We start from the raw sequence: 12,170 nt of genomic DNA on the forward strand, positions 1-12,170 counted from the left end.
ACACACGGGAGGTATTTAGAGCGAACACACACACACACACACACACACACACACACACACACACACACACACACACACACACACACACACACACACAGATATGCGGATGCTCGGTTTCTCTGCAGGTATGGGTTAAACCACTGGGGGGAGATTTGAAGTGTTAACGCCAGGAACTCCTCTGACTTACAGTGTTAATTTTTATACCGCAATTAGTTATGAATTTCTATGAACCACAGGCAATTAGACGCCTGCTGTCTTTTGCATGAAACACCCAGACACTTTGTGGCTTTGGATTATTCAGCAGATGGTGACAATCTTGTTGAATAATTTCCATGTTGCTCCACTTTTGCAGACGGCAACCGAACATCAGAGCAGAGAAATGTCTTCAGCATGCTCGTCACTCTTAAATGTGCACTTTCCAACGTTTATGTCCTTTAATACGACAGCAAAACTCTTAATTGTAACTGAAGATGGTTTGATAGAAGTTGGATCTGCGTGTGCATCGAATGCTCTAAGAAGTCTTTAGCAGAGGCTTTCAAAAGTGCTGATTCCACAGAAGCTCAGCGTGGCAGCACACATGGTTGCAGACTTTACACCCAGACATGTGAGGGTTCTGCGCTCAGGGTCGGAATCTGTATTTTTTTAATTACAGTGGAATAGCAACACTCACACTCTCCATGCCTGAGGTCGCACAGGTTTGGTGGTTCCTCAGCAAAGGAGAGATCTCTGGTATGTAGGAGAGAAGGTGCTGACTTATTAGGTGAAATAAAAAGAGCAGGAAAATGTTGTGTGTGAGGCCTATTGTGCGTGCTGCGGTTGGGACCGGAGCCCATAGAACATATGGGGAAGTCCTCAAGGCATTTACTTCTAATCTAAAACTAAACCGTGTTGTGTCCAGAGGTAACACGCAGTCTTTGTTTCTGCAAGTTTTGCTATTGTTCCGCTCTTCAACAGACGTTTCTCCTCTTTTGTGTGTCTCCAGGTTTAAACATAAGGAGCCAAAATGAAGACAGCTGGAAAGGGTTTGGGGAAGTCTGTAATGGATCCATCACACCACCAGGGTTGGTGGAAGAGAAGGATGGTGCTGATGGTTTACGTGGCTCTGGAACTCGTAACGGTCCACTCGTCCATGGTCATAGGGACCCTGGAGCTCCAGCTGGACGAGGAACAACCCGCAGGCACGATTGTAGGCGACATCAGCGCCGGCCTGCCCCCCGGGGTCACGGCGTCGTTGTACTTCATCTCAGACCACGAGGGCACCGGCGTGGGCACGGATCTGGACATTGACGAGAGCTCGGGCATCATTAAAACAGCCAGAGTCCTGGACAGGGAGCTCAGAGACAGATACAACTTCTTTGCAGTCACCATGACAGGCGTGACGGTGGAGGTGACCATCAAGGTGAATGATATCAACGATCATGCCCCGACCTTCCCGAGAAAACGAGGCACGTTTAAAATCCCCGAGCAGACGGCCATTGGCACCAGGTTTCCTCTGGATCCAGCTGTGGACGCTGATAAAGGCCAGCTGACCACGCAGGGTTACCTCATCAGGGACGGCAACATTGGCCAGGCCTTCACTCTGGAGACCAGGAGGGGCAGCAACGAGGTTCTTTATCTGGATTTGGTGGTCAATGCCATTCTGGACAGAGAGAAAAGATCCACCTACACTTTATGGTTGGAGGGCTTCGATGGTGGTTCTCCTAAAAGGACGGATCAGATGACGTTAGACATTGTTGTACAAGACATTAACGACAACGCTCCTGTTTTCAACCAGAGCCGCTACCACGCCATCATATCAGAGAACCTTCAGCCGGGGAGCAACATCTTGCAGGTGTTCGCCTCTGACGCTGATGAAGGAGACAACGGGATGGTGCTGTACGAGATCAACAGGAGACAGAGCGACCCTGACCGTTACTTTGTGGTCGACTCTCGCTCCGGCGTCATCACCCTGAACAAACCGCTGGACTTTGAGATGAGGAGGGTTCACGAGCTGGTGGTCCAGGCTCAAGACAACGCCACGCAGCCGGAGGTGACCAACGCCTTCGTCACCATCCACGTCCGAGATTACAACGATAACCAGCCGACCATGACCATCATCTTCCTCAGCGAGGACGGATCTCCCCGGATCTCCGAGGGGACGCAGCCGGGCCAGTACGTGGCCAGGATCTCAGTTACCGACCCGGACTACGGCGAGTACGCCAACGTCAACGTGTCGCTGGAGGGAGGAGACGGTAAATTCGCCCTGACAACAAAGGATAACATCATCTACCTGATCTGCGTGGACCAGATCCTGGACCGGGAGGAGAGAGACACTTACGAGCTGAGGGTGATGGCCACGGATTCAGGCTCGCCTCCTCTCAGGGCGGAGTCCTCCTTCGTCATCCAGGTGACGGACATCAACGACAACCCTCCTCTGTTCGACCAGCCTGTGTACAGGCAGGTCATTCCCGAGGTGGTGTTCCCGGGGAGCTTCGTCTTACAGGTGACGGCGAGAGACAAAGACCAGGGGCCCAACGGGGACATAAACTACAGCATCCTGCAGGACCAAGGGACCAAGTGGTTCACTATAGACTCTGTGACGGGGATTATTACCACGCTATCCCAGGTGGATTACGAACAGAATCCCAATCCGAGTGTAACGGTGGTGGCCACAGACGGAGGGAAGCCGCCGCTCTCCTCCACCGCGGTGGTAAACGTCGTCCTTCAGGATATTAATGACAACGAGCCCGTTTTCGAGAGGAGCTTCTACAACGCATCCATCAAGGAGGACGCAGCTCCGGGGACCTGCATCCTGGAGGTAGGACACTTTCTCTTTCAGTTTATGTTTTTATTTATCTTATATGAGGAATTGATGAATGTTGCGAGTACAATCTCAAACTCCGGCTGCTGATCCTCCAGTCTGAGCTCCTTCTTTGGGAACGGCGGCGAGCAAGACAAATGGGAATTTACGACGCAAATAGAAGAGAAATTTGTCAGACTTTGCCGATTCCTTTCATTCCTCCATGAAGACTTATTTTTTAATGGTAACAATGTTTAAATTGGACCGCCTTTGCGAGGATTTACCTGCGGTTTTAGGCCAAGATGATCCCTTTTGGCTGTCCTCTGCTTCACCTCTCAAAGGTTTCCAGGGAAACCGAAGCGGTGTAAAGTCCTCTGTCAGCGCAGGCACAAAGGAGGGTTTCACATATTCACAGGCAGAGACAAATTCAGGCCTTTATCTAAAGAAATAGATGTCACTTCACTCTCAAAAGCCACCTTAATTAGGCTAGTTGAGCGTGAGAAAAAATGCCTATAGACGACAAGATGAATTAAAGTTCAGACAAATTACAGCGGCGCCCTCACAGACTGCAGCCCAGTTCCATTAACACAAGCTGCTTTCTCAAGTTGTTATTGAGCGTCTTGTTAAATCTTATTAGTTACTTTGAATCATCTAAGTATTTTCTCACATCATCCAGCCCCTTCGTCTCTTATTTGTAAGAGTAATTTACTTTTTCGTGAAAAGCCCCATTTCGCAAGTGTGCGTAGCAGCGTTTGCACGGACCGAGCACTTGGATCCACGCGGTGCAGGCCCTGACAGAGGGCCCGGCAGACGGGATCTTGGCCCGGGGTTCGGCCTTGGGAGAGGGAGGGGTGAAAGGGAGACGGAGGCCTCGCCGCGACTCTTGGCTCCGACGCCAGAATAGAAGCTACGAGGGCTTCTTGTGGGAGGTCCCCCAATTATAAATCATGGCTAACGTAAGGATGAAGGGCGAATAGGGGGAATTTACTGATTGATTATGGAAAGTGAGCTGGAGAGTAATTAGAAAATGTAGGATCTGGAGGGTTTTATTCTATACGATCAGTCTTTCCTATGTGGGTGGAAGGTCACGCTTGAAAGAGATGTTTTCCTTCAAAGCGGAGACTCTTAAGCAGCGTCCACCCTCTGATTTTGGCTTCCACGCCATCCTACCTGGTCCTGGTACGGCTCTCGGGCTTCAACACGCTTCACCGCTCCAACAGTGAGCAAAGCGTCTTCAAAGGCGGCGCTCTCCGTCCTTTACCCGGGGGCCCGCCTGTGGGCCGCAGACGTGCGTTTGGCGAGGGCGCGTTAGAACAGACGGCTCTTACTCGGGGTGCCAGCTCCACATCCAAACATCTCAGCGAGACATCTGACGACTGGCCCCCTTTTTTTTCTCTCTTCTTTCCCTTTCGCGTATGAAATTCCCAGTGTCCCCTTTTCCATTCGCAGTGCCGTCCAAAAAAGCCATTACAATGTGGGTATTGTGATCATTAATTCAAACCTTTGAAGTGGTGGACTTTTTTTTCCCAACTTCTCCAGGTCACCAGCACAGCAGTTCATGATTATTCTAATGTAGTCTGGCTCCACTCTGCTCCGCCTGTGATATTTTGTCACTTTCCCCCGTACGTCAAACGGTTTATGGATGACTTTATAATTAGGTATGTGGGGGGAAAAAGATAACTAAGAATAAGGACTTAAGCCTATTAACAGCAATCAGTCATGTAATTCAATACGTAAGATCTGCAGCAAAGAAAATAGGTCAGGTTTGAGAGGGGAAATCAAATACGACGTGAAAAACAACATTTTACAAACCACAAGCTGCACGGTGGAATGTGTTCCATGAGGCAAAGCTAATTGTATTCTGCGTTATTAGTTTTTCCCCTTTTCATACTAAGCTCAATTTTTACACATTTTCTGCATGGGTGAGAAGTGAAACAGCACTTACAGCAGCGGGTCGGTGCCACAGAGGAAACGCAATACAAACCAAACAAAATACCATAATCCCAAAATCATAATAGAGCCCTGATGCATTTCTATCCTTTTATAGGGTGAGATGAATGTTTTTTTTCTTTCTTTATTTCATATCAACTTTTGACGCTGCGGGTTGAGAGCAGGAATCCACCCAGGACCTGACCCTGAAAAGAGGTCAAAGCAGAGTGTGTGCTCTTGTAAATTGTGTCACAGATTTGTCCTGTGAGCGGTTAACAAAATGTAAAAATGAAAAACAAAGCTATGAAATTGAATAATACTTTTAATTAAAATTCCACGGCTTTTCATTTCCAGGTTGCACAAATTCAACACCAGTCCATTCAAGATTTCCTCTTTTGATAACACTTTCCTCTCCAGTCTTGACCACACAAGCTGGCCAGTGTATCACAACATCTTAACATTCACTGCAAACTGCTGCAGCACTGATTGGCCATTGATTCGCTTTTGTGTTGTTTCAGTGACGGTTGACCGCTCGGTTGTGTCAATGTCTTGCAATGGGGAATAATTTGCACCTCACTTCATAATGGTCGAGTGTGTCTCTGCTTAGAATTGTCCCTCTGTCTGTTTTTTTTTTGTGGGGGGGGGTTGGGGCTTGGGGTTGTCCCGGCTCCAGTGGAAAGGCGAGCGGGGGTCTCCAGGCAGCTGAGGGGGGAAATGAGCCTTGACAAGTGCTGGCACGGGCGGCGGAGGTGACACGAGCAGGAGGGCTTCCTCGTCTGTCCGTCGGTCTGTCCGTCTGCAGAACTCTTATCTGATCTGGCTTCCTTTCTCATTAGCCGGGTGTGAAGATAGCCCAGTTAAACCCACCCACCCCCGCGTTCACAACAGAATGGACCGCTTGTCATGACCACAGCCTGCTTAGCGACGTGAGAACACAAGATTGCTGTGAGAGGAGACGAGCGAACATTTCTCTGTGTTTGTTTCTCAAAAGCTTTCAGTTGAACTTTTCTTCCTGTCTGAGCGATGTCTCTGTGTGTGTGTGTGTGTGTGTGTGTGTCTCTCCTCCTGAAAAACACACTTTTGGAGCGGTGTTGTACACAAGATGGCTGGAAGAAACATTCATCATTTCACACCAATATTTGAGGACAGACTTAGTTGAAAGAAGCGCCTGGTGGAAGTGCTGTTCTCAATCCCGTCTCCCTTCCTGCCCAACATGAAAGCACACAGCCATTGTGGAAAATTGCCATAATTGCCCCTGGAGAGAAAGTATGAATGATTGAAAGAAGGTGTTCCTTTCATACAGGCACTGTCCCGCTTTCCAGTCTTTTTGTATTACTGTAACCACATACTTTGTAACAACCATGCAGGTAGTAATGACACTTCTTCGTATACCTTCGTCCTTGGCCTGTATGGGGCTGCTGAGGAGGAGGAGGCGGTGTGAGGCAGTAAGTTTCCTAATCCACACACAGATGTTCATAATGCTCCTTCAGGGTACAAATACGCCGTTATACATACAGATGTGTGCAGAATGAACTTCTTTTCCTATTCCTAAATGGGAAATGATTTGAAAGGTTACTCTCAGCAAAGGTCAGGATATAAAAATGTCAAACTGTCGGTGCGATTCTGGGATAAGTGTTGAAATCTGATACTATTTTCTATATGAGGCAGTGTGAGTGTGTGTGTGTGGGGGGTGTATTGAGCAACTGTAACAGTGAACTCAGATTAAGAAAATAAGAAAAGGAAGAGAACAAAGCTGCCTGTGCCCCAGTTGGCGTGAGGCATTTGAAGAGGAAAACAGAATGAAATTATGAGAGCAGTAAATAACGAAAGCAGTAAACTCCGGTTCAAAACCTGACGTCTCCACAGAAAGTTTCTCCTCTCTGTGTTTTGCTTGGATCGCTCCATGCAGACTCCAGTTTTTTTTTCAGTATAAGTGCATAGAAATTCTGCTTTTGAAATCCTCCCAAACTCTTTGACAACAAAGCTCTGCAACACATCCAGGCAAGTTCTCAGTGTATTGAACTTCACTCCACTAGAAGAAGAGTGTCGAATCCAGCTTATTGGAAACTGAGACCGACTGTGGAGACCGGTGAAATTGCCAGTTTCATCCTGGTATTTTTGTACACAAAACCTGTAATCAATTCTCAACAGACGGGTTTTTTTTCAGGGAGGGGGTTTGTGACTAACGCAATGTTCACTTGTCTCTTTTAATACTAGCCTGGCCCGTCTCCCGTGAGATTGGTTTAGCCCCAGGCACGCTGACTCTGCTTTTGGTGGCCCGTGTTTCTTTTTCCTCCGCTAAGCACCGGGCTTCACTGTGGCTCTGCGGTGGAACGGTATTTTCAGGCAAAACGGCGAAAAACTGCAGGAAACTGGATGTGCTGCTTAATGTGTTCGCAAATGTAATACTTCCTTTGAGCACTTTCTCCTGGGCCTAGAAGGGGCACTGGAGCGAACATAAACACTGATGTACATCTGGATGGAGTGCGGGTGTTCAGGTCAAAGTTGCTGCGTGTGAGACAGCCCAGTGCACTTTATTGCGCTCAGACGTCTATCAAAGAAATCCGTTGCCTCTCCCGTTCCCTGAATGCAGGAAGAGGAGAACGTTGTGGCGAGAAGTTTAATGTTATATGGTTGAATACAGAAGCTGGGAGAAAACAAGTGTTCATTAGAAACCTGAAGCTGTGGGCGTTGTTATTATCACTGTAAATCTTTGCGCTTATTTGTCCCTTTAGCGTTTCAACAGGGAGGTCAACTTCCACTCCTTTTTTGTATTTTTCCTCTTGCAATCAATTTAGATTTCATTGCTGGTCGTGGTCCATAATATGGATGCTGAGTGGTAAAGCTCGGCGTGTTTACAAGGCTTCAGGGTGGTTGTAAAGGGTCAGTGTGCGGGCCGAGCTGCAGCCGTGAGGAGGAGCGCTGGCTGTGAGGGGAAACTTTGTGAGAGACACGAGGGCCACCAGAGGGATTTTCCTGCCCACATCTGGCAAGGAAGGAAGATGGGCTTATATGGACGTCTCCAGGGACCCTAAATTCATTAACAAGTGCAGTCTGTCTGCCAGACTGTCTGCAGGTGAGGCGAACCTCCCGGCTCAGCTTCCATGTTTCTATGAAAGGGTGAGAGTGCAGTGAAACAAGACGGGGAGAGAAAGCAAAACAGTGGAGCCTCTGGAGGGACAGTCAGCCTCTGGCAGCTGTCAAAGCTCAGACTCAGCAGCTGTGTCCAGCTGCGCGTCCCTCCTCGAACTTCTATCGCCGGTCTCGCTCTTCCTGTCTCTTTGTCTCTTTGCTCTTTCTCCTCATCCTCCCCGCTCCAGACTCCTTATCTCTTCCCACTTCCCTTTCCCACACTGTTGCTGTCCCCTCTGTGATCCGGTTTCATCTCTACACTTCCTCTCCTTCCCCTCCAGGGTGGTGACATGCGGTCTGGAGCAGGTGAGAGCAGCACATCTGCCGGGCCTCCGACGCTCCGGGCCTCCCTGGAGTGTGGCGAACGCGTCGCTCTGTGGGTCCGGCTCAGGCCAGGCCCAGGCTTAACTAATTTGGTGATGCAAGGGAGAAATGAGTGTAAATTAGCAGCAGGGTGAAGTCAGTGTGCAGGTGTGACTTCACAGACGCGTTCTCACAGTGTTGCATTCAGACTCAAGGGGAGCACTTTAGCTTAACCTCAGTAAATAGAGACAATTATTCACTTTGAGTCGCCCATTGGAGACAAATGAATGGGGGTTTTAGTGTGAGAGGGAGACTGAGCGGTCTGCTGTGATGAGGGCTGCCAGGCCTTCTGTTCACACAGCCCGTGGTCCCTTTGCACATGTGCATGGCAGTTGGCTTTACAAGACAAGCTGGGCAACAGGAAGCATCATCTGCTCGTAGTATTCATTCGCTTCCAAAGCAAATCTGTGCTAAATCATCCCATCAACTCCCCTGCTGTCCATCAGAAGCCACCAGACTGGAAAACAGACACTGAGTGACGACGTGCCAGGTAGAAATCTGTAACCAAGAAGCAATCCATAAACAAATGGCAACAAATCCTTTGAGTTGTGGTGACGCAGCGCAGGTATTAGGATGTTACATTCCCCAGACGCAGGCACATTGGAGTTTACATTCATGGCAAAATTGCCTCCTCTCTGAAAAAGCAGGCACTATATATACACCGGCCCAAAATATCTTAACCACTGCGCAAATTGTCTCCATATACAGAACTTGACTGTTACAAAGAATGCATCGCTTTCGCCTGCCAGCAACCTCATCCCCCGTTCTGCTGCAGCCCGAGTGCAGCCGTGCCAGTTGAAATAAAGGGCGAGAAGAATGTTACAGAGCCCAAACACGCCGGTGGAAACAGTAGAGCTTTCAGTTTAGAGGCGGTGTGGTCAGATCATCCCGTTCCTGCTCTCAATTAGATCAATTTGGGTTGGCTACCAGTCTAATTAGGGCTATGAAGGTGGCTGGGGGGCAAAGGAATTAGCCAATACCTTTGGCTCCCATGAGGGTTACAGGAAAGAGTCGGCAGAACAGGAGAACACGCTAAAGTACAAACAAGGCCAGATGTAAACACAGGAAAGCCAAGGCTATCTCTCTGTGTGGTCAGGAAAGCACGGGACCTGCATCGATACGCTCTCAGTCAGATGCATTGCAGATGCTTGTTAACGGTAATGATGCTATGAAAACGCTTAGCTCCCGTGCACCACATTATTCCTCTCCTCCAAAAGGAACGTTTTTCCAAGCCTCACCAGAGAGACAGAGAGAGGGAGAGAGAGAGGGAGAGAGAGGGAGGCCGACCACACAGAGGAGGAGGGAGGTCTGCGGGGGGAGACGCTCCCCTTTCACATTGCGGCTTGCCAGCGTTGTCTCTCTTGGCTTCAGACTGGGAGGCACCCAGGCCCGCTCCAACCCTCAGTCCCTGCAGACTCCAAGTCTGTGTGTAGCGTCGCGCCGCGGTGGTCCAGCATCGCACTGCTGGTCGTCTATCTCGTTCGAGCCTTCCCCACATCTACCCCAAAGCCCCCTTGTGTCATATAGAGGACATCTGTTCTGCCTTATCTCCTCCAAGGTAATGCACTCCCCACCCTATGGATTAGCCATAATTGGGAGACAACTGCTTGGCTTAATTCTGACTTCCTCCAACTCCTAAGAGGCGACTTAAAGATTTAATGGAGAAGCTAATTACCACAGGACTCGGTGCGCTTCATCAATAAGGCTAATTTGCCCCGCTGCAGCATTGTTTATGTTGAGAGCGGTGTGCTGCTTCTTTTATCCGACGTGTTGAAAGGCCAAATCTGTGTTTAGATTGTTGTGTGTGTGTGTGTGTGAGGAGCCTGGAGGCAGCGTGGGGAGCAGCGGGTCTCTCTGCTGTAATTAGGCAGAGCTGGTATGCAGAAGTGTCGGGACTGAAGATTTGTGATGTGGTATCAGAGAAAGGCGAACAAAAAGAGCGTGAGAGTGGAGCCGGGCCTTTTTCGAATGGAAGACGTTGTCTCAGCGTTGCTCTGGGTTCTTCCCCACATTGCCTCACTGATGCATCTGTGGGATCCAAAGCATCAACACCAGAGACCCGGGAGCAGAGAAATTTATGGAGTAGATGTGATCTTGGCTCCCATTGCCCAAACTAGAGAATAAGACACTCAGAGCTCTTCATCATCTGTCCAAGTCTGCATAGGTTGAAGTCTGGAGATGCAAGCCAATGAGGTCCAGTCGGGGAGGAACCACTTTGAGTTGTAGCACCTTGGCACGCAAAAGGAAAAGTCCAAACCTTTAGATTTTCCTGTGTTTTACTGTGAGCGGCCTGCACAGACTGGACTCAGACTCAGGGCCCAGGTTGATCACCCTCCAAGGATGTATGCAAAAAAACTACTTCATGGTTTAGTGCCCAGAAAAAAGTACTTATTGTCTGCAGGGGCCTCAGCAGCGTCCCTCTCTCTGCTCTACGCGATGCAGACAGGACCCCGGTTGGTTGGAGCAGTAGCTGGGAGGATGGAAAAACAAGTTGCTGATGATTTCAACAAGTCCGTGCATCGTCCAGCCAGAGAAGAGGCCGTCCAGACATCTGGATCCAGACGCTGTCTCCAGTCAAACCTGGCTGTGTCTTTATGGATGATTGCTGGAAATGATGCATGATATATTTCATCACAACCCCCGAGATGCGACTACAAAAGGATCACATCTCTGCGTCTCGGTCATCTGCTACATAATCCTGGAGCGTCCCTTTGCGTTGTACCCGCCTGTCCCGCTGAAGTGACCTGCCTGTTCTCACGTTCACGGTGCTGCCACGGTAACAGGACCCATTCAAAGGAGGGGATTTATAGCCTAACTGTGCTCTGTAGTGGCTTGAGCACACATACAGTATTTACAGTCACGTGGTGGACTAGGATCCATGTAATCCCACTAAACGGGACTCTAAGGGTCTGCACATGTTAATGATCTTGGCTAGAAAAAGGACTAAAAAGTCACCTGCTGCCAATTTCACTATCAACATCTCATTGCTTCCAGGCACTGATTAGCCCAGACAGCGGATATGATGATTAATGTAGCAATTTGCCCTTTGTGTTCATAGTCACGACATGCTGGAACAACAGTTGTCCATTCATAGCGATGCTTTAGAAGGGAAAGGAGTTTAACCCTTTATTAGCAATCCAGACAAAAGTCATTGGATGCATTTGTTTGATTTGCAGAAACTGCCTGCGTTAAAACTCATATATGAAGCCATAAACCCACAATATGGAGCTTCCACTCCCGCCATGTCTGTGTACTGCTGGTCACTGAGCAGGTGTTGCTCTCTAGACCACCTAGTTTTGGCGAGAGGGGAAAGCGTTGCTCGTGTCACGTTCTCACTTTCCCCTGCTGCCCGTCTGGACTGTGAAGCGCCGCTCTCTTTGATCACCAGCTTGCTGATCTAACCTCTGGGCTATCAGTGTCCGCCGGGTGACAGATCTGCCGGCGGCCGTAAATACAGGACGCCGGCCATTTCATCATGTGTAGTATAACAAGGGCTTTGATTAAAAATGCATAGCATTCTCCACCCAGAGGGAAACCACTGTGTGAGGATACAGGCTTAATAGAGTTTGACATCATGTGAGACGTCTCCTGGATGTTTGGTCTCCAACGCAAACAGAATGTTTGATACGTCAGCGGGGTCCGTGTGCCGAGGCCGCGCCGGCTTTCATCATCACTGCAGTTTAGTGTACGTGAAGTGTTTCCAAAGCATAGATCACGATGTTAGCGCCTGACAAATCAGTGATCTAAACACTGAAGGTTCTCCTCTCCGCTGCCTCAGAGACGTCACCAGGCCTCAAAACTTCCTCTTTCTGCCCACACAAAAGCACAAATCCTTTCGTTTAGAGCCTGTTTTTGCAATCTCTTTATTTCTGGAGATATACTGTAATGTAGTTTCACGATGGGTTTCATGGTGACATCTCTGACAGCGTTTTACATAAATAAATTACGGCCGTGTTCAAGAAAAATG

At 48.9% G+C, this 12,170-nt stretch overlaps 1 protein-coding gene across 1 annotated transcript in view; it reads left to right on the plus strand.

The window, feature by feature from the left end:
* Nucleotides 1-1,003: 1,003 nt before the first annotated feature.
* The window catches only part of dchs1a (dachsous cadherin-related 1a), a 70,310-nt gene continuing 59,143 nt past the window's right edge, over nucleotides 1,004-12,170 (plus strand). The window contains exon 1 of the mRNA XM_076146210.1: nucleotides 1,004-2,797. Coding sequence (XP_076002325.1) covers nucleotides 1,004-2,797 — 1,794 coding nt within the window. The remainder of the gene's footprint in view (nucleotides 2,798-12,170) is intronic.

This window comes from Genypterus blacodes, unplaced genomic scaffold, assembly GCF_046128005.1.
Source record: "Genypterus blacodes isolate CSIRO-AG114 ecotype Tasmania unplaced genomic scaffold, CSIRO-AGI_Gbla_v1 ptg000032l_1, whole genome shotgun sequence".
Classification (NCBI taxonomy): Eukaryota; Metazoa; Chordata; class Actinopteri; order Ophidiiformes; family Ophidiidae; genus Genypterus; species Genypterus blacodes.